At 41.0% G+C, this 25581-nt stretch overlaps 3 protein-coding genes across 6 annotated transcripts; 2 read left to right on the top strand and 1 right to left on the bottom strand.

Annotated features, from left to right (window-relative positions):
* Positions 1-4528: 4528 nt before the first annotated feature.
* clic2 (chloride intracellular channel 2) lies at positions 4529-10301 on the top strand. Its single transcript, XM_041841958.2, has 6 exons — positions 4529-4817; positions 6043-6152; positions 6965-7090; positions 7181-7284; positions 9194-9375; positions 9660-10301. The coding sequence occupies exons 1-6, from the start codon at positions 4764-4766 to the stop codon at positions 9819-9821; spliced, it is 738 nt and encodes a 245-aa protein (XP_041697892.1). The 5' UTR covers positions 4529-4763; the 3' UTR covers positions 9822-10301.
* Positions 10302-11322: 1021 nt separating this feature from the next.
* On the bottom strand, positions 11323-13241 carry urp1 (urotensin-related peptide 1). Its single transcript, XM_041844935.1, has 5 exons — positions 13118-13241; positions 12359-12490; positions 12142-12182; positions 11899-12004; positions 11323-11579 (listed from the first exon to the last, which is right to left on the bottom strand). The coding sequence occupies exons 1-5, from the start codon at positions 13218-13220 to the stop codon at positions 11548-11550; spliced, it is 414 nt and encodes a 137-aa protein (XP_041700869.1). The 5' UTR covers positions 13221-13241; the 3' UTR covers positions 11323-11547.
* An 8352-nt stretch (positions 13242-21593) lies between these two features.
* On the top strand, positions 21594-25321 carry c1galt1c1 (C1GALT1-specific chaperone 1). Of its 4 annotated transcripts, XM_041841916.2 has the most exons (3): positions 21594-21924; positions 22198-22388; positions 23787-25321. In XM_041841916.2, exon 3 carries the CDS (start codon positions 23809-23811, stop codon positions 24763-24765), a length of 957 nt encoding a protein of 318 aa, XP_041697850.1. In that variant the 5' UTR covers positions 21594-21924; positions 22198-22388; positions 23787-23808; the 3' UTR covers positions 24766-25321. The 4 variants fall into 4 exon arrangements, with proteins under 4 accessions (XP_041697850.1, XP_041697867.1, XP_041697859.1 ...); XM_041841933.2 differs by lacking the exon at positions 22198-22388; XM_041841925.2 differs by lacking the exon at positions 21594-21924 and having other exon boundaries at positions 21942-22384.
* The last annotated feature ends 260 nt before the right edge of the window (positions 25322-25581 follow it).

The raw sequence follows: 25581 nt of genomic DNA, 5'->3' as shown, positions 1-25581 counted from the left end.
AGGTCTGTAATTTTTATCATAGGTACACTTCAACTGTGAGAGACGTAATCTAAAACAAAAATCCAGAAAATCACATTATATGATTTTTAAGTAATTAATTTGCATTTTATTGCATGACATAAGTATTTGATCACCTACCAACCAGTAAGAATTCCAGCTCTCACAGACCTGTTAGTTTTTCTTTAAGAAGCCCTCCTGTTCTTCACTCATTACCTGTATTAACTGCACCTGTTTGAACTCGTTACCTGTATAAAAGACACATCCACACACTCAATCAAACAGACTCCAACCTCTCCACAATGGCCAAGACCAGAGAGCTGTGTAAGGACATCAGGGATAAAATTGTAGACCTGCACAAGGCTGGGATGGGCTACAGGACAATAGGCAAGTAGCTTGGTGAGAAGGCAACAACTGTTGGCGCAATTATTAGAAAATGGAAGAAGTTCAAGATGACGGTCAATCACCCTCGGTCTGGGGCTCCATGCAAGATCTCACCTCGTGGGGCATCAATGATCATGAGGAGGGTGAGGGATCAGCCCAGAACTACACGGCAGAACCTGGTCAGTGACCTGAAGAGAGCTGGGACCACAGTCTCAAAGAAAACCATTAGTAACACAAGGTCCCCCTGCTCAAGCCAGCGCATGTCCAGGCCCGTCTGAAGTTTGCCAATGACCATCTGGATGATCCAGAGGAGGAATGGGAGAAGGTCGTGTGGTCTGATGAGACAAAAATATAGCTTTTTGGTCTAAACTCCACTCGCCGTGTTTGGAGGAAGAAGAAGGATGAGTACAACCCCAAGAACACCATCCCAACCGTGAAGCATGGAGGTGGAAACATCATTCTTTGGGGATGCTTTTCTGCAAAAGGGACAGGACGACTGCACTGTATTGAGGGGAGGATGGATGGGGCCATGTATCGCGAGATCTTGGCCAACAACCTCCTTCCCTCAGTAAGAGCATTGAAGATGGGTTGTGGCTGGGTCTTCCAGCATGACAACGACCCGAAACACACAGCCAGGGCAACTAAGGAGTGGTTCCGTAAGAGGCATCTCAAGGTCCTGGAGTGGCCTAGCCAGTCTCCAGACCTGAACCCAATAGAAAATTGTTGGAGGGAGCTGAAAGTCCGTATTGCCCAGCGACAGCCCCGAAACCTGAAGGATCTGGAGAAGGTCTGTATGGAGAAGTGGGCCAAAATCCCTGCTGCAGTGTGTGCAAACCTGGTCAAGACCTACAGGAAACGTATGATCTCTGTAATTGCAAACAAAGGTTTCTGTACCAAATATTAAGTTCTGCTTTTCTGATGTATCAAATACTTATGTCATGCAATAAAATGCAAATGAATTACTTAAAAATCATACAATGTGATTTTCTGGATTTTTGTTTTAGATTCCGTCTCTCTCAGTTGAAGTGTACCTATGATAAAAATTACAGACCTCTACATGCTTTGTAAGTAGGAAAACCTGCAAAATCGGCAGTGTATCAAATACTTGTTCTCCCCAATGTATATCAAATAACAGTAGTGTTCCTGTAAACACATGAATTAATAAATATTGTATTTTAGTAGACAGGTTTATTCAGAGCAACTGAAATGCATACCTGTATGTTTAATAGATGTGATGCACATGGGAACCAAACCCATCATGCTTCAACTGAGCTATCAGCACCACTCAGTGCAGTTGTCATAGCAACCAAACATTGATACATTAATAAAACTAGTGAACTCAGTTGGTACGTACGTTCGCAATTGCTCCAACTAGAGTGTGGATCAGTGAGAGTTGATTGTCTTGTCTTGGATAAGATCAGATAGTTGTATATGGTGTAGGAGATCTCATAATAATTTCTGAAAGGCATCCAGGGTTTGATTATCAGCCCTGTCCTCCCAAACACAAACTCCCTCCATAACTCTAGAGCAGGGATTATCAACTAGATTCAGCCGTGGGCCAATTTTTTGTTGAGTGGATGTTCAGGGGTCCGGAACATAATTACAAATAATTTGTAGACTGCAAATTGACCGCAAGAAGCCCAAACAGATACAATGTTTGACTAAAACATAATAATTTCAAACCTTACATTTCTATACGATCACGTGTCTCTCTATATGCGTGTGAATACTTGATTTCTTAAATTAAAATCACTTGGAGCTGATTTCGTGGTGTTTTTAGTATTTTATGTCCAACAATGAAAATGTTAAATATATATATATATTTTGCTCAGAAAACTTGGGGGGGGTGCAAATGAAACCACCCCCGGGACGCCAGTTGGAGAACCGTGCTCTAAACGTTAACCAAGTCCAAGATGAGTCACACTCTTGGACACTCATGGACTGATACAGTAATTCAGATGGAATTAATTCATAGGGGCTTGGGTAGATACACATCACTGCTTTTTGATCCTATTGAGAAAACCTGTTGATCCCACATTTCCACCCTTTCCCTTACCACCTTTCCCTTACCATGAATAAGTTATTTTAACATGACAAGTGATCCAACATACGGCACCACTGAAATCCAGAATACCTCCCAATGAGTGTCAATACGGTGACTAAGTCCTCTAGGGAACTTTGTCTATGTCTGTGGTATGACGACTATGGTGGAGCTGGGTGGACTGTAGAATACCGGACATCACTACTTAATGGGAGTAGTGGGACGTGTGAGAGGAGTGTGTGTAAGAGATGAGGTAGCTCATAACCGTACAACTCAGGGCCGTGACCTCCCACTCTTTTTTCATTGGAGGAGGATGCTTTGTTGCTCTGCCTGCTAGTTTCCTGTTCTGGCTACGTGTTATTCATTTAATTTCCAGGATTTGTTGGGAGTTTCCATGTCAAGCGTTTGCTTTTCATCTTCCCCTCTCTGTGGAAATACCCATCAGCCCCTGGGGCAGCAGATACTGTATATCTGAGACCAGAAGTACACTGACAAGAGGTCCATATCGTTCAGTTCAGTCACTTGTCCCTGGACCCCTTGTCTTATCAAGGTTTTAGCCCCTCAGAAGGCATGTGTTTCTTGAGCCGTCTCCACACTGCTGAAAGATGTTGTCAGAAATCTGTGAATTCCCCCCTATACTTATTTGTACTGGGTTTATGTATGAACAGCTGCAGTGACTAAATTCCCCTTCAGATGTTGCAACTGCCAACTGATTTCTCACAGATGCACTCACTTCAGTGAAAAGAGAACTAAAACCTCTTGTCTCCAATGAGGTGTAAAGTGACAATCATATCAAAGTAATTAAAATGAATTCACATCTAGAATATAATGTAGATATAACAATATAACACAGTGCAGTTGTAATGCTTTATTTGTTATAAGCATGTATGGGCCATTATAAAGTATTTTCAACTGACTCAAAATGGCTGTCATTTAGTCAGGATCATTATCCTGACTAAATGACAGGGGATCATACATGCCTATGATAACTGCATTATAATGGATTATCATTGATAAAGTGTTGACTGGCTAATTTACATTTACCTATGTCCTCACAAATAATCAGTAGACCATTGCTTTATTCGATGGGCTAAGGACTCGTGACAAACCATCTTCCTTAGATCAACTCGTGCCTATTTATGGATTATGGACAAACCCTTTGGTTTCCTTACATTTCCCCCCTCCACCACAATACCTTCAGATGGTGACTGAAAGCAAAAGTCATCTGCTCCATTCCCTCTACCCAAGGGATGTAGGCTGGTGCAATGACCCATACCTCCACCTCCCCTGTGACTCACCAAGCACCAACATTAACCACAAACACCCATGTGATTTCATTAAAATCATGCTGGCCAGTTTCTACTGCTGGCAAGATATCATGCATTCCTGACATATTCAAAAATGTAATTCAATAAACGCTTTATCACAGATTTATTTTTCCAGGGAAAACAGTTGTGTTGATGTCAGTAGATCTTAGTTTTATATTAAGGTAACTAATCGTGTAGTCTTAAAAGTTACTGGCAATTATGGGCAAATGTCTTCTTTTTCTCTACAGAAATCCTTGCCATAACACAGCATAAAAAATATGTGATACATATTTGTGTCTCATGCGCAATTGGGTCTCGTCAAAAAATATCCTCATCAGAAAGTCTATGTGAAACAATAGAATCCAGTGAAAGTAAGCTAATGAGCACGTTCTGTTTTTGTTGACATACTAGTTAGAAGTGGAACTGAGAGCCACTTGTATTTTAACATTTCCAAATCAAATTAGGTGTAAATGGTTCCCAGTATATTCCAGCACAGTACATGCTTTGAATGGGGAGATCCAATAAGTAGAAAGTGTACACTGTTACTAGTGTGACAAATCATCAAAGCAGTGTATTCAATATGGCTATACTGTCAGTATGGGGGCTATGATGGCCATCTATTAAGTTTTTAGTCACGTGGTGAAACTATATTTCTACGTTGTTTGATTAACCATTATCAACTGACAAGTAATTGGACCTATTTTAGGCTCTCCTCATAGAGAGAGCTTGGAACTGTGTTTATATAAGGGAGGACCACACCCATCCTCTGGACCAACCCCCTCCTCTGACTTTTCAGAGTGATAGCCTCAAGAAGCCCTCAGACAAAGCATACCAGCTTACACTGCCTCCTAAGATCCATTTGTAAACCAGAACACTAGAGCAAACAGATATATAGCAGATTCATAGTGGCATAGTGAGGTTTTACTTCAATGGACTTGGAGTTTTCAGAGTTAACAGGTTTTGATTGGGTCTGAGGACACTTGTTGGAGAAACATTTCTGAACTTGGCACCACAAAGCACAGCTTTTGGACAAAATGGCACTACGACAGAACTCTGACAAAGACCCAACTATTGAACTCTTCATAAAGGTCAGTATTGTGTTCATCTTTTAGTTTAGAATAAGAAAATAGTAATTTGTATTAATTCTAACATACCATCTATGAATGTCTATTATTTCAACAACATGTAAAAATATGTAAATTATGTGATGATTGAAATATAGAAAAACATAACTCAAAAGTGTTTCATGTGAAAGCAAATTAAATGTACAATATCAAGCTGTAATGTAAGCTTCAGCCACTTCAGCCATAGGCTCTGTTTCAAATAATGGCTCAATGCTTGTAGTGTTGTGTTCAGGATTGGTAAAAACTGGAATCTGACCAAGATTTGTAGTTCACTTATCAGCACTCAGCATTGTAAATGGGCAGAGAGAGGCAGATATCTACATTATGGGCACCATCAATCCGAGGTTGGCTCTCCATGAATGGTCGTCATATAGGGTTACGCAAAGCCTGAGAGGCTGGTGTGAATGTGTATGTACTGTATGTGTGTGCATGTATGTATGTATGTATGTATGTATGTATGTATGTATGTGTGTGTGTGTGTGTGTGTGTGTGTGTGTGTGTGTGTGTGTGTGTGTGTGTGTCTCCTCAGTGACAGTGAAAGTGGCCTTTATCACTGTGTAATGACGCCAGACACTGGAGGCCACCTTATCACCACACTCCCAAGAAGAGCAGGCAGCACACTGGGAACCCCTGGCCCCAGATGAGACAGACACGCCCACACACTGACACATACGCACATGCTCTAACACACATACGCACATTCACACAATGAAAAAGGATAAATACAATAAATATATCTCTTTGTAAAGTCATATATGTGCGTAATGGTACATATTTACGCACACGCACGCACACAAAATCCAATTGCGTACAACAGTGAGTGAACCATTCCATTTGTTTCTCAATACCAGGGACGTTATCTACCATCATCTTCCTCTCCGACACAATGCCTGCTTTTCCTATCAAGTGGCAGCTCCTAAAATACCACAGCCACTCCCACCACTACAAGTGTGTATATGTGTGTCTTTTGTCATGACATGAGATTAATATGAATTGCATGATAAGGTTGGAGATCAGGACATACTGTAATGGATAACATGGACAATGTTACATTAACAAACATTGCCAACTCCTATGGTCATTGTTTGGTGTAACAATGACCAAAGGAGTAGGCAATACAGCACAAACAGATCAGGGACCAGGCTATAACTAAACCTAAACCCAATAAATAATGCTGCTTGTCCTTCAGGCTGGCCACGATGGAGAGAACGTGGGCAACTGCCCATTCTGCCAGAGGCTCTTCATGGTCCTGTGGCTGAAAGGAGTCAAGTTCACCGTGACCACCGTCGACATGAGGAAGTAAGCCCCCCGCCTCCCACCCTTCCACTTCCTGTGCATCTGTTTAAAGGTCCCCTCACACAGGGTCATGTCTAGATTATGTAAAATTGAGGTCAATATTTTGCATTTTAGCTAACCAAAACCCCAACCCTTTTCCTAACCTTAACCTAATTATCCTAACCTGCTGTATTAATTATCCTAACCAGCTGCATAAATTGTCCTAACTGCTACGAAAAGTCAATTTTGACATAAATTGTATCCCTTCTAGACAAAGCCCTCACTCACACAGGGCGCTATTAAGAGTGGAGTGAGAACAAGGATGTTTTTCAGAAACCAAACCGTTTAATAGGGTAAAAGTAACACTCAATAAGGTGTGATACAGAGAGGTGATAGAGGGCGGAGCTTGCAAGGCTAAAGCAATAGCAGAATGGACAAAGAGGTCAGTGTGTAATTGAACAAACAAATCTACCCCCTTTCAGTGTGAGTTTCTCAGGCCCATTACCAGTGAGCAAATAAGATCAGGAAACGTTGAAAGGATGCTGATAATTGAGTGATTGAGAAAACACACAATATGCACCCTTTGAGCTAGCCCCTCCCATGCCAGTGTGTTTTACTAACTGAATCATGGGCATTGTTGGAATCATTAATCGAGAATGCCAAACACTGGATTTTGACATGGCTTGATAACCATTGTGTTCGTTGTGATTGTGTCGCTGAATGATCTACATTGTTTCTATTGATATAAAGGAGTGATCACATATATGACCCTGTCTACTCCCTTTCTCCCTGCCCTTTCCCACCTCTCCACCCAACCCTGCCCTGGTACACTCTAGGAAGCCAGCAGAGTTGAAGGATTTGGCACCAGGGACCAACCCTCCATTCCTACTGTACAACGGCACCCTCAAGACAGACTTTATCAAGATCGAGGAATTTCTGGAGCAAACATTGGCCCCCCCCAGGTATAGTGTTATTATATTAAAGAAAGTGAAAGGCACTGACCTTCTTCAAACAAATTCATACTCAGACTGCTCTCGTCTCCCTCCCTTCAGGTATCCACACCTTAGCCCACTCAACAAAGAGTCCTTTGACGTGGGTGCGGACATTTTCGCCAAGTTCTCCACTTTCATCAAGAACAACCCAGCCAACACTACTTGTAAGTGAAGTTACAGTCAGTCCACATTCATGTATTAGACCATGTCTTATGAGGCAATGGAAAATATGAAAATTAAACGTACTCAACGGAATACACGCTATGGGCGTATACCTTCATGAAATGTTGGTTTGATGTGAATTTTAGAGCCCAGACCATGCCTAATCCTGGACTGAAAAGCATGCTCAATGGAGAATCTCAATTGTAGTGCTTTTAAAACCAATATATAAGCTTAATCGCGGGCATAAGGAATATCTCTAAAGCTATAGATATATCATATACAGTGCATTCAGAAAGTAGTCAGACCCCTTGACTTTTTCCACATTTTGTTACGTTACAGCTTTATTCTAAAATTTATTAAATTGTTTTTTTCCCTCATCAATCTACACACAATACCCCATAATGACAAAGCAAAAACAGGTTTGTAGAATTTTTTGCAAATGTATTGAAAATAAAAAGCTTACATATCACATTTAAATAAGTATTCACTCTTTACTCAGTACTTTGTTGAAGCATCTTTGGCAACGATTACAGCGTCGAGTCTACTTGGGTATGACGCTTCAAGCTTGGCACACCTGTATTTGGGGAGTTTCTCCCATTCTTCTCTGAAGATCCTTTCAAGCTCTGTCTGGTTGGATGGGTAGCATCATTGCACAGCTATTTTCAGGTCTCTCCAGAGATGTTCGATCAGGTTCAAGTCCGGGCTCTGGCTGGGCCACTCAAGGACATGCAGAGACTTGTCCCAAAGCCACTCCTGCATTGTCTTGGCTATGTCTTTAGGGTCGTTGTCCTGTTGGAAGGTGAACCTTCACCCCAGTCTGAGGTCCTGAGCGCTCTGAGGCAGGTTTTCATCAAGGATCTCTCTGTACTTTGCTCTGTTCATCTTTCCCTCGATCCTGACTAGTCTCCCAGTCCCTGCCGCTGAAAAACATCCCAACAGCATGATGCTGCCACCACAATGCTTCACCGTAGGGATTGTGCCTTGTTTCCTCCAGACGTGACACTTGGCATTCAGGCCAAAGAGTTAAATTTTGGTTTCATCAGAACAGAGAATCTTGTTTCTCAAGTCCTTTAGGTGCCTTTTGGCAAACTCCAAGCGGGCTGTCATGTGCCTTTTACTGAGGAGTGGCTTCTGTCTGGCCACTCTACCATAAAGGCCTGAATGGTGGAGTGCTGCAGAGATGGTTGTCCTTCTGGAAGGTTCTCCCATCTCGACAGAGGAACTCTGGAGCTCTGTCAGAGTAACCATCAGGTTCTTGGTCACCTCCCTGAGCAAGGCTCTTCTCCCCCGATTGCTCAGTTTGGCCGGGCGGCCAGTTATAGGAAGAGTCTTGGTGGTTCCAAACTTCTTCCATTTAAGAATGATGGAGGCCACTGTGTTCTTGGGGACCTTCAATGCTGCAGAAATGTGTTGATACCCTTCCCCAGATCTGTGCCTCGACACAATCCTGTCTCGTAGCTCTACGGACAATTCCTTCGACCTCATGACTTGGTTTTTCCTCTGACATGCACTGTCAACTGTGGGACCTTATATAGACAGGTGTGTACCTTTCCAAATCATGTCCAATCAATTGAATTTACCACAGATGGACTCCAATCAAATTGTAGAAACATCTCAAGGATGATCAATGGAAACAGGATGCACCTGAGCTCAATTTCGAGCCTCATAGCAAAGGGTCTGAATACTTATGTAAATAAGGTATTTCTGTTGTCATTTCTTTTAAATAAAATTGCAAAAAAATCTAAAGACCTGTTTTCGCTTTGTCATTATGGGGTAGTGTGTAGATTTTTTAAATTCATTTTAGAATAAGACTGTAATGTAACAAAATGTGGAAAAAGGTCAAGGGGTCTGAATACTTTCTGAATGCACTGTATATCTGACATTCATGCCTGTGTCTCTCTCATTCCATAGTCCAAGAGAAGGCGCTGCTGCGTGAGTTCAAGCGGCTGGATCTCTACCTGAACTCCCCCGTACCTGAAGAGATTGACCACAACTCCAGAGAAAACATCACCCTCTCCAAGAGAAAGTTCCTGGATGGCAACCATCTCACCCTGGCAGACTGCAACCTGCTGCCCAAGCTGCATGTCATCAAGGTGAGACAAATAGACCCATAACATAAACGGTTTAGAATAGGAATTTGATTATTTTCTGGTATTAGGCATGTCTAATGAAGTGTAGTACACAACCTATGCAATGACAGGGCCCATCCTTACTTTCTAATCCTGGGAGAAGTGTAACTCAATTTTGAACCATTGGGAATAAACATTCTCCGCCCTTATTCTCTAGTCTACATTACTTAAATAGTGTAATATGACTATTATTGTTTATAGTGTCTCACAATTCAACTGTTTTCCCATGTATTCTGTTTATTTGATAGATTGCTGCCAAGAAGTACTGTGACTTTGACATCCCGGTCCAGTTCACCGGTGTATGGAGGTACCTGAACAATGCCTACGAGAGGGAGGAGTTCAGTCAGACCTGCCCTGCCAACATCGAGATTGAGAAGACTTACCTGGACGTGGCCAATAAGAGGCTGTAAACTTATAACCGACCTTTAACCAACCATTTTCACAACATGTCCTCCTTTACTATTACGTTCCATGGAAACGGTAACTCATTCACCCAAAAATATTACACCTTTTTGGGAGGCCACAGCAATCATTATCGAAGTATCTCAAGTCAATTTTTTAAAATTCCTGCATCAGGATGCCTTTGAAATCGATAAGCATTCTAGGAATCAAATTTAAAGTGTTTCTTTGTCCATAGTGTAAATATTTATTTTTTACATGTTGTTTGTGACCCGAATACCCATAATATAAGAATGTATAAGACAATAAGAGTCTATTCTAATAATGTTTATGTTTGATTGAAAGTAGTGATATAAAACCTGTTTTAACAGTTGTTCATGATTACCATAAAGAATCATCAAAATGTTTTACAATAATACATTACACCTGTCTGATTCTAGTTATTTCAAACTATGATGTGAAATAAAATAAAATGTATTTCATGAGTCTGACCCTCGAGTGTGTGTGCGTGTGTAAATCTCTAGTACTCCGCTGCTCCCTTGTGGGGGCAAAAAGAAACACAGAAACCATTGCTAATCTTGTCAAAGAAACCCATATATACTGTATGTAGTCATATCTGATTTATGTTGAATGATTACACTAAATATTTATTTACTGTGCATTTCTAAATTTGTCAACTTAAATATAGTTGACAGCTAATTTTAGCATTTAATCCTTAAGTCTATTGACACACCGGTGCGTCAATCTAAGTAACATAATTTTTAAAAAACATCAAAATCTGTCTGTTTAAACTAGAGAGAACTTTTTTTGCATGGGCTGCGTCTCAATCCACCACATCCGCCGATATCGGCCTTCCGCATCTGCGGTGGAAAGTGGCCAAGCTACTCTACAGCGGTGTTTGTCAGACCATAAGACCTCCCGAAAATCGGTCTTCTTGTGAAATCGTCTGTAGCATTCGAACGGTTTGGTCTAAAACTATTACGACCACTCTACGGAAAGGGGAGACACTCACAAAGGTGTTCTCCGTTTTGCTCTACGACCCCCACAAGTGTCACAGGACTCGTCTGAAGTCGGTAACGCTGATGTGCCAACTTCTGTCTGTAGTGTTCGATCCGTTTGAGCTACAAACTAATGTGACCCCACTATGGAAAGAGGAGACTCTCACGAACACGATGATGGTAAGGCAACCCATTCAAACGAATGGAAGTATGGTTGTAGTTTGTGCCCCAAAAAATAAGGGGTTAAATATGTGTAAAAATATGTATATTTCCTGAGCTTTCTTATATATCCTAGACATAGGACAGACACTTCAAAACCTCATTCCTTGTAATACTTTTTTTACTGTTTAGACTTATAGAGGTTAATGTTGTTGACTTCATTCCGCTTCCAAGCATTGGTTCTAGGCATGTACGCTGTGTATTTGTGTAGAAATGTATATGCAATCTGGCACAGTGTTGGTCTCAAAAACAAAGTTGTTCGATTCAACCCACATTATACTTTATATTTCATTTTATTGTCAGCCAGCCTCAATGCAAGGCCATTTTCAACTGGATTAAAAAATATATTTACTATCAATCATTTACTCTAGGGTTCTATGTATAAGCAATATACCCATTGTCTTGGGGCTGTACGTTCAATATTTAATAAGGGACACAGCTTGGTGTGAGGGTGGTGAGATAAGGTGTTCTTGTCCAGGTATCGTCAAAAATAATCTTATCCTCCTCCAGCACAAAGCTTCTAGTTTGTCACACAGTATTTCCAGAAGCATGCTATGCAGGGAAGAAAGAGACATATATGAAGACAAATGTCAAGATTCTGTGCATCAGTTCTGCTTTCCTGAGTACTAACATATCCTGTTTGTATCCTGCAACGCTATAGTTACTCAATCTCATCTTCGACTGAACAATCCTTAGGTAAACATCCTTACCAAACACTTTATTCCATTGTAAATATGCCAGCATAGATATGATCTTTTATTCTGTTTTTGATGTGACAGTGTTTTCAATTGTCCTCAGCAAACACCTGTTCTTACTGTGTACACAAGGAACATAAAGGAAGGTCGGTCCACATAACGTTCTTCTTACTCACCTCTCTTGTTGGTTTTCGGCAAATTCTGCTCAGACCGAAGGAAGCCCTGAGAGCGAAGCTTGTCGGCTGCAGCGAGCTTCAAAACCACCGCCTTCAGATCATCAACCTAAAAAAACACAGACAGAATATATTTTATGACACATGGAGCCATTTAGAACCAAATAGAACAGAACAGAATATAATGGCTTTTCCTAGAGGGTTCTTCTCTATCACACATTCAATAAAAATGCCTAACACTCTTACCATGTTGACAAATGTATCCTGCTGCACAGAATCTTTAGCTCCTGAAGAAGAATTGAGAAAATAAACCCAAGTGAATATAGACCTAATTACATTACATGGGTGACTAGCTGTTTAGAATAAAACCAATTGTCCTTTTGATTAACATATGGCAAAGAGTTATGGGATATCAGAACATTCACGTCCTTGTATCTTGATTCTAGGTTTCGTCTCTCCTCACCTGCTTTATTCCATGTGTCCCTGGCGCCATTGCGCTGCATCAGGAGAGGGTAGAGATTCATCACCTCTCTCTGGTCAGTCAGCTCAGAGTTCTCTCCATCCTCCACCTCCGCCACCAACTTCTGGATCAGCTCTGCTCAGACAAAACAGCTCTCAATTATCAAACAGTATTATCACCGTCATCAATGCTGAGACCCACACCATTGCTGAATGTTCCAGTGAACCCAATTATGTCACCCTACTTGGTGTAAAAAATCCAGACTCAAACCCTGAACTTAACTGTCGAAATAGCTATTGCCTTCAATGTCCCGTGTAGCTCGGTTGGTAGAGCATGGCACTTGCAACGCCAGGGTTGTGGGTTCGATTCCCACGGGGGACCAGTATGAAAATGTATGCACTCATTAACTGTAAGTCGCTCTGGATAAGAGCGTCTGCTAAATGACTAAAATGTAAATGTTCTCAGAGGAAAATCTATCCCCTTTGCCATCTACGGTAGACCTACATGGTTATTGAAAATTCTCTGTCAACAGACAGATAATTTCAGAGTTCAATATTGCCCTCACAAAATGATGCATAGAGATCTAAGAATGAATACCAGAAACCTAAACACTATCAATTCCACCAAGAAAAGATGAGACCTTATATGTCTCATAAGAAAGGTTCAGCAAGACATGCCCTAAAATAGAACATTATAGACATAGACTATTCAGAAATGATCAGATCAAGGGAAATCAAAGACAACACAGATTCTCTTGCATACCTTCTTGAGGTTCCAAGCTTGTGTCTGGATACAGTGGTAGAGCATGCGTCCGTCTGGCAGAGCAAATAACAGCTAAAATGTAGAACAGTGCTAAGGGCAGCATGATGACAATAGCTTAGGTGGCTCTGGACTACACTATCTTACCCTGACTGGGAACTTCACTTTTATATCTTCCTCGACCATCCATCATGACGGGATCGATACATTATCATGTCACCCAGTCTCAGTCTTAATGGTTTTGATGTGATGGCCGAATCGTCATAGACACAATTCAGGGGATTCTGTCAATGCAACTAAGGCCTATCTCTGCTTGTTCAGAGGGCCCTAACAAATGTTTACTCTCCAATAGCAATCAGAGGCCAGTCAGCATCCTCAGATTCTTTATGTCTGACTGACACCATTTTCTTGTTCTAATGGGTTGTTCATCCTATCACAGACAACATGATTCACTGTTCTAATCACAGACCCTTCTACGCACAGACTCTCTGTTTCTTTTTTTTTGTCTTCCCCTTGTAGTCATACACTCTTAGAAAAAAGGGTACGGTTAGGGTACAGTATTGTTCCCCGGGGTACAAATAGATCAAAATACACCATGTACATTCAGAGATACACATATAATCTTGTACTGTTTGGTACATTTTAGAGTAGGCCTACATGTGCGGATAATCTAGTATAATGGTACATTTCTGTACAATCATAACACACTCTCAAAAAACCACGCCAATCATTATCATATTTCCCAGCATGCTCTATTGCAGGTTGATTTTTAGAATGTTGTGTTTTTGCATGCACATTGATTGATTGATCTTATGTACACAAAATTAACTAATCCAATATGTAAGCAGTTGTTCCTGTTTAAATGGTTTAGGTAGTCTCATTTATGAATGTTCCCTACCTTGGCAGTCATTCTAAATGCAGGTTGTGGGTGATTAAAAGTTCACATTTTTGGATATCCTAACTCTGGTTGTATTCCAATAGGAATTACATATCACTTTGCAAGCCAGCATAATGGGACTTGTCTGATATGGCCTGCAAACCAGGAGTTTCAGACCACTGTGTTGGGGTGAAACAAGGCTGTCAAAGTATGGCGTTATGATATACACTGAGTATACCAAACATTAGGAACAACTTCCTAATATTGAGTTGCCCTCAGAACAGCCTCAATTCATCGGGGCATGGACTCTACAAGGTGTCGAAAGCATTCCACAGGGCCCATATTGACTCCAATGCTTCCCACAGTTGTGTCAAGTTGGCTGGATGTCCTTTGGGTGGTGGACCATTCTTTATACACACGAGAAACTGTTGAGCGTGAAAAATTCAGCAGCGTTGCAGTTCTTGACGCACCTGGCACCTACTACCATACCCCGTTCTCATCCACTTCATCTACACTGATTGAAGTGGATTTAACAAGTGACATCAATAAGGGATCATAGCTTTCACCTGGTCAGTCTATGTCATGGAAAGATGTCAGCATGTGTTCTTAATCTTTTGTATACTCAGTGAATGTAATATATTGTCATAAAGATTTACCTAGGCACTCCCTTGGTGAAGGCTACAGCACTGAAAGCCATTGAATGCAACAATCATGTCTCTGTCACTAGCAAACACAGTCATGGGTGGTACTGGTAACTCAAAATTTCACTTGAAAGGCCCCCTGGGATATATGCAAATAAGGCTTTGTAAACATTTTTAGAGGTACATTTTTGCCACTTAAAATAAACAAATGGCTTTGTCACTCTGGTGGTACCCTAAAAAGGCAAATTATACATTTTCTAAAGGTGCACTTTTGTACCTGTGGACTATATGTAAGAAAGGTAGCCTACTATCTCATCCTCTAAGGTACACTATTTGCTCTTCAAGGGTATAATTATGTACCTATAACTAAAGGTACGATGGACGTACCATACAGGGTACCACTACAGTGACAAATGTTTGTATCCCTTTAAGTACAATTCTAAACCAAGAATACAACATTTTGTGTTTAGAGACCATCATTAGGCAAGCTTCAGGGAAATCACTCACTGGGTAGTCTTCAGCCATTTCTCGTTGTCCAAAAATTAAGCAGCACCCAACTATTGGCAAAGACAATTGTGTGCCCTGCTTTTCTAAAGTCAGTTTATATGGGAAGTCTTTTGAATGTTATACATAAAAAATTTAATATTATTGTATATGCAAAACCATCCTATCATTCACATTTCACACATAACCTTGATCATATATAGCCTTAGTGATTCTTAAAAAAAGATCATAGAAAAGTTCAAAAGGGCACAAAGAATGACGTAGTGTGTGGTGTGTCAATGCTCTGGGTTTGAGGTCTCTTTGTCAAAATGAAAGGTTTTTAATCAACAGGAAATAGGAGTATGATCAAAAGGCCCAGACTGTTGTAAGTGATTGATACGGTTGTCATATGGTTGTCTACAGGTTTCAGAAATTGCTGTTGAAAACAATCTGGTGTCTTGATCTTACCTCTATACATCATCTCCTCTGCTCATTCTTAGGTGAAAAATAGTGATGAAAACAAGCAGGACTAGACTTCCAACATAGAGTATTGTATTACTCCATTTCTAAATAAAAAAACAATTATGATGTGTCAAAATCTCATTTCAACGTTAGGCTATACAAAATAAAATATGATATGATGAGTTATGGTGATGACATCCATTTCAAAGTTTGTACCATGGCATTGTATTTCTCTGGTTCGCGTCAAAATAAGTGGAATTTAATATAGTCAACACATAGTTTAAAGCGGTAATCAGCAGTTGAAACAGCGTTCACCCTGCCCCCGTTTCGGTAAAAAGCTGAGGGATGGGGCTGGAGAAAGGCAACCACTCTCAAATTCATAGACAGAGCAATTGGATGCAAGGACTGACCATCCATGATATCTAAATGATAGTTTTAACCATCTTTTGAGGCTATATAGTGTTTTTTTACATTTACTTTGATACAAACATTGGAGTAAATCAAGCTTATATTTTAGGTTCTGATGGGGTACAGCTGAACAAAGCTCATGAGGCAATTATAAGTTATATTCTTCAAGAATCAATGGGTACATATCATTAATTTATAAGTCCACCCCGCGGCAGATATGAGCTATCAAGAGGATTCCAAGAGCAGGATGAATTGAATTCTCGGAGTGAGGATGACGGTTTCTGGAGTGGAGGACTAAATCAAATAAAATGCAGTTTTATTGGTCACATGCGCCGAATACAACAGGTGTAGACTTGACAGTGAAATGCTTACTTACGAGCCCATTCTCAACAGTGCAGAGTATTTGCTAAATAAAAAAGGAAATAGTAAGACAATAAACACAATAAAAACAATAACGAGGCTATATACAAGGAGTTTCAGTACCGAGTCAATGTGCAGGGTACGAGGTAGTTTATGTAATTTAGGTAATACAGTATGTACATCAGTGGAGGCTCCTCAGAGGAGGAATGGGAGGACCATCCTCCTCAGTGAATTTCATAAAAATGTAAATTGTAAAACATTTAAAAAGTTATCCTTTTTAGATAAAACTATACTAAATATAATCACATATCACCAAATAACAGATTAAAACACACTATTTTTCAAAGAAAGTCTACAGTAGCCTCAACAGACTCTGTAGGGTAGCACCATGGTGTAGCCGGAGGACAGCTAGCTTCCATCCTCCTCTGGGTATGTAAAAAAAAATCGTCCTCCCTCATCTTAAACAGCACTGACCGCCACTGATGTACATGTGGGTAGGGGTAAAAGTGACTAGGCAATCAGGATATATAATAAACAGAGTAGCACCAGCATATGTGAAGTGTGAAAGTGTGTCTACTGTACTGTATGTGTGAGTGTGTGGGTTTTGTGTGTGTGAGCGTATGTAGTGTGTGTGTGTGTGTGTGTGTGTGTGTGTGTGTGTGTGTGTGTTGGAGTGAGTGTCAGTGTAGTATGTGTGAGTGTGTGCATAGAGTCTAGTGAGTGTGCATAGAGTCAGTGCAAAACAATTAAGATAAATAAATAAATATTAGAGGGGATTCGTGTAAATTGTCTGGGTAACCATTTTATTAACTGTTCAGCAATCTATGACTTCGGGGTAGAAGCTGTTCAGGTGCCTTTTGGTCACATACATGGCGCTCTGGTACTGCTTGCCGTGCGGTAGCAGAGAGAACAGTCTATGACTTGGGTGGCTGGAGTCTGAAAATGTTTAGGGCCTTCCTCTGACACCGCCTGGTATAGAGGTCCTGGATGGCAGGGAGTTCGGCCCCAGTGATGTACTGGGCCGTACACACTACCCACGGTAGCACCTTGCGGTCGGATGCCGAGCAGTTGCCATAACAAGCGGTGATGCAGCCAGTCAAGATGGTGCAGCTCAATGGTGCAGCTGTATAACTTTTTGAGGATCTTTTCAGCCTCCTGAAAGACTATGGGAGGTGGATGGATGCAAGGATGATGGCGGAAGCGGATGGTGAACTTGAATCTGATGGCGGTGGAAACAAGGAGGAATGGACTATTGTCCAAAATAATGGGAAAATAAGCTAAATTGGCTAGTCTTGATAATACCCCATTGTATCTGTTAGGAGTGAGGTTTATAGAAAATAGATATATGTCTGACTTGGTAAATCCGTTAGAAATGTCTAAAAATGTGGAGAAATCAGTGGAGATCACGAGAAGTGAGCTTGTTTTGATTCCCTGTGTTTCTGCTGACCAGAAAAGAATGTGTTGGGTTTCAGTCATACGCGTCAAGGGAGTCTCGAAGGAGGAAATCGATGCCTTTGCAACCTGAATAGAGAATGTGTTATGTATGAACCGGTCCATACGGTATACAAGTGTATACCCGGCTTCATACATTCCCTTTGGACAGTAAGTTGAAAGGACTCTATATCACTATCTGCCCAGGCTGGTCCCATAGACTAGACATAACATAGTAAACAAAAATCTGGAATACTCAAATTAGTATGATATGTTACGTTTGGTACGATTACATAAGACAGAAGGTTACTTAAGGCAGAAATGAAAGGAGTGTGCAAGGGTTGCGTGTTCGAATCTCATCACAGACAACTTTAGCATTTTAGCTAATTAGCAACTTTGCAACTACTTCTTACTTTTTATATACTTTGCAACAATATAGAATGTTCGCTAACCTTTCCCCTTCCTCTGGGCTAAAACCGAATTATGACAAATGTACCATATTACGTATTGGATCGTTAAAAGACACTTCGAGTTTTTCCATTTAAATTATTATACAGAATTCTTGCCACAAACAGAATGCTATATATATGGGGCATACAACAATCTCAGCTCTGTAGATTTTGCTGCGAAGAGACAGAATCACTAGATCATTTATTCTGGTATTGCCCCTATGTAGCTTGTTTCTGGTCACAGGTTCAGGAATGGTTAAAAAATCACAACATTCACTTAAAATCAACCTTACAAAACCGCCGTGTTGGGCGATTTGGAAAGCCATAGTCAGTCAATAAATAATATAAAAATACTTGTAGGAAAGGTTTTCATGATGAATCATACTATACTATACGATTAGAAAGGTTCAAAATGTATGTAAAACATCCCAGCACAATGGAAAAATATATGGCACATGGAAACCAAACGAGGGTGGTCTATGGTGATAGGTGGGATGGGCTGAGAGTGGCTGAGGGGTGGCATTAAAGAGTTTATGTATTATTGTTATGTGATTGCTTTATATAAAACTACCATGTATGTAAAATGTGTATGCAAAATGTTTATGTAAAATGTATATGTAAAATGTATATGTAAAATGTATGTATATGTAGCAGAAAAGCTGTAGAAAACAAACAATCAATTTTATTTTATATAGCCCTTCTTACATCAGCTAATATCTCGAAGTGCTGTACAGAAACCCAGCCTAAAACCCCAAACAGCTAGTAATGCAGGTGTAGAAGCACGGTGGCTAGGAAAAACTCCCTAGAAACAAGATATGTGTCCTCCGAAGACGGTGGATGGGTTAATATTTATTTTTTTAATAAACAAAATAACTTCCCCTAACCCTAACCTTAACCCTTTAACCTAATTCCTAACCGTAACCTTAACCCTAACCTTAACCCCTAACCCTAACCCCTAGCCTAGCTAACGTTAACCATCTAGCTAACCTAAAACGGTGCCTTCAGAAAGTATTCACACTCCTTTACTTTTTCCACATTTTGTTGTGTTACAGCCTGAATTTACTATTTATTAAATGGAGAGTTTTTGTCACTGATCTACACACAATACCCCATAACCCCTGTCAAAGTGTAATTTTGTTTGTATTTTAGACATGAATACAAAATTAAAAGCTGGAATGTCTTGAGTCAATAAGTATTCAACCCCTTTGCTATGGCAAACCTAAATAAGTTCTGTAAAAATGTGCTTATTAATCGATCGCATAATAAGTTGCATGGACACATTCATGTTCAATAGTAGTGGTTAACATAATTTTTTAATGACTACCCCATCTCTGTACCCACACATACAATTATCTGTAAGGTCCCTCAATCGAGCAGTGAATTTCAAGCACAGATTCAACCACAAAGACCAGGGAGGTTTTTCAATGCCTCGCAAAGAAGGGCACCTATTGGTAGATGGGTAAAAGTAAAAAAAACAGACACTGAATATCCCTTTGAGCATGGTGAAGTTATTAATTAGGCTTTGGATGGTGTATCAATACACACAGTCACTACAAAGATACAGGCGTCCTTCCTAACTCAGTTGCCGGAGAGGACGGAAACTGCTCAGGGATTTCACCATGAGGCCAATGGTGATTTTAAAACAGTTACAGAGTTATATGGTTGTGACATGAGAAAACTGAGGATGGATCAACAACATTGTCATTACTCCACAATACTAACCTGAATGACAGAGTGAAAAGAAGGAAGCCTGTACAGAATACAAATATTCCAAAACATGCATCCATGTTTGGAGAAAATCTAACACAACACATCACTGAGTACCACTCTTCATATTTTCAAGCATGGTGTTGGCTGCATCATGTTATGGGTATGCTTGTCATCGGCAAGGACTAGGGAGTTTCTTAGGATAAAAATAAACAAAATACAGCTGACGTGTATCCATTTGAGTCATCAGCGTACATAGACACACAGGTTTTATTCAAGGTCAGTGGAAGGTCATTCGTAAAAACAGAAAACAATAATGGCCCTAGCCGGCTGCCCTGCGGTACACCACACTCAACTGAATTTGCATAAGAGAGACTTCCATTAACTAAAAATGTTATGGGTATGCTTGTCATCGGCAAAAACTATGGAGTTTTTTAGGATACAAATAAACAGTATACAGGTATAAGCACAGGCAAAATCCTAGAGGAAAACCTGGTTCAGTCTGCTTTCCAACAGACACAGGGAGACAAGTTCACCTTTCAGCAGGACAATAACCTTAAACACAAGGCCAAATATACACTGGCATTGCTTACCAACATTGAATGTCCCTGAGTGGCCTAGTTACAGTTTTGACTTTAATCAGCTTGAAAATCTATGGCAAGACTTGAAAATGGCTGTCTAGCAATGATCAACAATCAACTTGACAGAGCTTGAATAATTTGTGCAAAGCTCTTAGAGACTTACCCAAAAAGACTCACAGCTGTAATCGCCGCCAATGGTGCTTCTATAATGTATTGACTCTGGGGTGTGAATACTTATGTAAATTAGATATTTCTGTATTTCATTTTCAACACATTTGCATATTTCTAAAAACATGTTTTCACTTTGTCATTATGGGTATTGTGTGTAGATGGGTGAGATAGTTTTTTTAAATTCAGGCTGTAACACAACAAAATGTGGAATAAGTCAAGGGGTATGAATACTTCTTTAAGACACTGTACGCACATATCATTTTCCTGGATTTTCGTTTACTATGTTACGTCTACCCCCTTTAGGCTATCCCTGAGCCTGAGTAGGAAGCTTTTAAGTTATAGAATGACTGAAGGAGTGGGAAGATTTTTGTTGATAATATTGTTTTTGTAGTTTTTGTGGATTAATGTTCTTTTTTCCCTTCCTGTAATATGTAGAATGTTCTTTTCTTGTGTGAGTTCATTCACCCCCGTCCAGTTGGTGGCGGCATGCACCTCTAACATTTGTTTGCGGACCGACATAATAGCACAGAAGAAGAAGAAGAAGAAGAGAAGAAGAAGAAGAAGAAGAAGAAGAAGAAGAAGAAGAAGAAGAAGAAGAAGAAGAAGAAGAAGAAGAAGAAGAAGAAGAAGAAGAAGAAGAATGCGACGGCGCACAATTGGCCCAGCGTCGTCCAGGGTAGGGGAGGGAATGGCCGGCAGGGATGTAGCTCAGTTGGTAGAGCATGGCGTTTGCAACGCCAGGGTTGTGGGTTCGATTCCCACGGGGGGCCAGTATGAAAAAAATATATAATAATAATGAATGCACTCACTAACTGTAAGTCGCTCTGGATAAGAGCGTCTGCTAAAATGTAAGAAGAAGAAGAAGAGCTGTACCATTAAGGGCTTCCACCATTTTAATGTGGTCAACTGGGTGGGACTTCCAACTTCATTGGCTGATCCCTCCTGGTGACCTTGTTGGAGTCATGTCCAACCTGGCATCAGGAGGGATCATCCGATCGTGAAGAAGAAAATGGACTACTTCCAAATGGAGATAGCCTCAACGGCACTGCCCATGCTGTCAGATACGCTGTAACGGCACAGATACAAAAGATGAGTCCTCTATCTATCTCTATGGCTGCTATGATCAATGACTTCAAAACCCGGAAGTTCCTGGTGTTTGTAAATCCACCAGCTATTTGGCCAATTCATGTTTAATAAGAACTGGAGACTGCGTCCGAGATGTCCAACCGTTGTTTTCAAGGTAATCTACTCACATTCGCATATGCCATTTCATGGGACCGCCTATATCCGGGTTGCATCCGGTTTCTAAGAACCAACATCATCTGCACACGAGCACTCAGTGTCCACAGGGAGCAGCATAACGTCATCCAAAATTAGACATTTGATGAATATAAAATGTTAATATCTTCGGCTGTGAGCAACAATTATTGAATAATTCAATGAATGTTTTGTGCACAAAGGTGATGACTAAAGTGTCATATTAGGAATTTTCAAATCTGACTTCTCTATGTAGCCATGTATGGAAATTGTCTTTCTGGGCCGGGCGTCAGTTAAACTGCAGTACGGAAGCAAAACTGTAGGAGCAGTCGAAACCGTACTTCTAGACCGGAACCCTGGCCCCTTGATCTGACACCTCCCTCGACAGGAGCGGAATCTATAAAGAAGGGGGGGGGGGAATTCTCTGTCAGCGGCAGTTATTTGTAGGTAAGTGTTTTCTTGATGTTTTGGTTGAAACGTTTGTCTTAATGAGATATTTGCCGTTTTGTGATTATAGCTAAGGTAGCTAGCCACTAGCTAACAAGATTATACTAACCGTAGGGCGACTGCTATTGGTCTTGCTTCATTAAGCGTAAATCGTAGTCCGGCGTCCCATTGTAACATTAGTACGCGGCTCACAGACCAACACCATTCCCCGGTGATGCACAGCCCGAACGCGCACCCCCCCACAATTCCCAACCAAAGCGTCTCCACGGTACGCGTCCTCTATTCATTTGAATGTGTTGACAGTAGGATAAATTGCTTGAGCTGCGCTGAGAAACGGTCCAATATTTTAGAACACTGCAGTGTTTACGCGTGCGTACACGTTTGGTACTCTGATAGACCCTTTACTTGTAACCTGTTGGTCAAGTTTCATAGTCAGTTAGCCATGAAATAGTTTGATAATTTTGCACTGACAGTTGTCATGTCCTTTGCTAACTTGATGCTAATAGTAAAAAGTTAACTATACTGAACAAAAACACAAACGCAACATGATTTCATGAGCTGAAATAAAAGATCCCAGAAATGTTCCATATGCACAAAAAGCTTATTTCTCTCAAATGTTGTGCACAAATTTGTTTACATTTCTCCATTGCCAAGATAATCCATCCACCCGACAGGTGTGGCATATCAGGAATCTGATTAAACAGCATGATCATAACACAGGTGCACCTTGTGCTGGGGACAATAAAAGGCCACCCTAAAATGTGCAGTTTTGTCACACAACACAATGCCACAGATGTCTCAAGTTTTGAGGGAGTGTGCAATTGGCATGCTGACTGCAGGAATGTCCACCAGAGCTGTTGCCAGAGAATTCAATGTTCATTTCTCTACCATATGCCGCCTCCAATGTAGCTTTAGAGAATTTGGCAGTACGTCCAACTGGCCTCACAACCGCAGACCACATGTAACCACACCAGCCCAGGACCTCCACATCTGGCTTCTTCAACTGCTGATGAAACTGAGGAGTATTTCTGTCTGTAATAAAGCCCTTTTGTGGGGCAAAAACTCATTCTGATTGGCTGGGCCTTGCTCCCCAGTGGGTGGGCCAGTCTCACAAGTGGGTAGGCCTATGCCCACCCATGACTGCGTGTCCCTGCCAGTCATGTGAAATCCTAATTTATTTATTTCAATTGACAGATTTCCTTATATGAACTGTAACTCTGTAAAATCGTAGAAATTGTTGCATGTTGCGTTTATATTTTTGTTCAGTATAGTTTCTAACACTCGACTAACATGAAATGACAGTCACTTGTTATGTAGCTAGATAGCTAGCTTGTTATAGCTTGAGTATCCATTTGATTAGTAATATAGCAAATTAATGTTTGTTTTCTACTTTCACAGTGTGTGCTGCTGACAAACTAACATGTTGTCGGAAGGCAGCTCCTTCATGAAGGGGATGGCCCTGGGAGGCATATTCTGCCTGTTGTTGTCCCTGTTAGGGAGCTTCACACCAGGCATGCAGTCTAGCCCAGAGGACCAGCACCACCACCACCACATCAAGGCTCCCACCAACGACGAGCTACAGAGCCTGTCTGAGCCCCAAATGGTGGAGCTGAGCCAGAAGGTGCGAGTCTATTGTGTCATCATGGTTCAGCCTAAGGTCCTAGTGTATTGGGCCACAGCCAAGGACACCTGGAGTAAACACTGTGACCAGGCCGTATTCTACAGCTCTGAGTCAGCCAAGGCTCTGGAAGCGGTGGACCTTAACGAACAGGACGAGTGGACCAAGCTGCGCAAGGCCCTGAAGCACGCGTACGACAATTCCGGCGACCTGCGCTGGTTCTTCGTGGCACGGCCTACCAGCTTCGCCATCATCGAGAACCTCAAGTACCTCATTCTGGCCAAGGACGCCAACGAGCCCTTCTACATCGGCCACGCCATGAAATCGGGCGAGCTGGAGTACGTGGAGTACGAGAGCGGCATCGTGCTGAGCTACGAGGCCCTCAGGAGGCTGGTGAACGTGTTCAAAGACGAGGAGAAGTGTCCAGAGCGAGGCAGAGCCCTGTGGAAGCTGAGCGAGGAGAAGCAGCTGGCTATATGTCTGAAGTACACCGGGGTCTTTGCAGAGAATGGCGAGGACACACAGGGCAAGGGGCTGTTCAACAGTAAGAGTGTGAGTTCACTCATCGAAGACGGCATGTCCAAAAACCCCTTGGACGTGGTGGAGGGCTGCTGCTCTGACCTAGCCATCACCTTTAGCGGAATGTCACCAAACCAGATGCAGGTCATGATGTTTGGGGTTTACAGACTACGCCCGTATGGGCACAACTTCCATGATTCCTTGATATTTTTCCCCCCTGAGGGCTCTGACAATGACTAAAGTGCAAGGCTTCCCCCTTTGGGCTAGACATGGCATTAAAAAGACTGCTGCTGTGTGATGTCAAGTCAGACTGTTGAATAAAGACAGTTTTCTTATTCAGTTTGTATACACGAAGGAGGGTGGCAAATCATTAGTCTTAGTCTTTTATACCTTTTGAATTTGCACTCTGCACAATATGATTGTGGTTGTGAAAAATAAACAGATGTAGGCTAATGCAGTGCTATGAAGAAATATCTAATTCTTTCACACAATTTGTTTTCTTTCATTGGTGTTTGTGGGTAATTTTATTTAATTAGGCTAATACAAGGCCACATGGAGTGAACATTTGGTGAAATTAATCTTCAAGTATTGGGATGACTGTAAAAGTCTGTAAACCAAATAGTTTGCTACACATGATTGTTGTCATTGTAATGAAATTAATGTTGGTGGATTTGTTTTAGTTTTTTCTTGTTTATTTTGTGGTAACTATTTTACCCACTTGGAAAACCAGGTGAATTAAAAATTGACTGAAATTGACAGCCATGTTTAACCTCCTAATAACAACAACTAAATGAAATTGTGTCCTGAGACTGTTCTGTTGCTGCATTCAGTCATCGTGGGAAATCATAGTTCTTAATTACACAAGTGCTAAACCAAATATAGAGCACTGTCAATCAAAATAGGCCTAGCTCATAGTGAAGCATTTTCATCTTACCCCTTGTTATTGATAAGCTAAAAAAAGTAATATATATACTTACTTTTTGGGACTAAAGAAATATGGCTAAAATAGACAAGTTTCCCACTAGTAATTACCAGTTGGAGCGCTGTTCAAATAGA

This window comes from Coregonus clupeaformis, chromosome 2, assembly GCF_020615455.1.
Source record: "Coregonus clupeaformis isolate EN_2021a chromosome 2, ASM2061545v1, whole genome shotgun sequence".
Classification (NCBI taxonomy): domain Eukaryota; kingdom Metazoa; phylum Chordata; class Actinopteri; order Salmoniformes; family Salmonidae; genus Coregonus; species Coregonus clupeaformis.
Note: the sequence above shows the minus strand (reverse complement) of the source record. Positions and strands in the feature narration are given on the sequence as shown.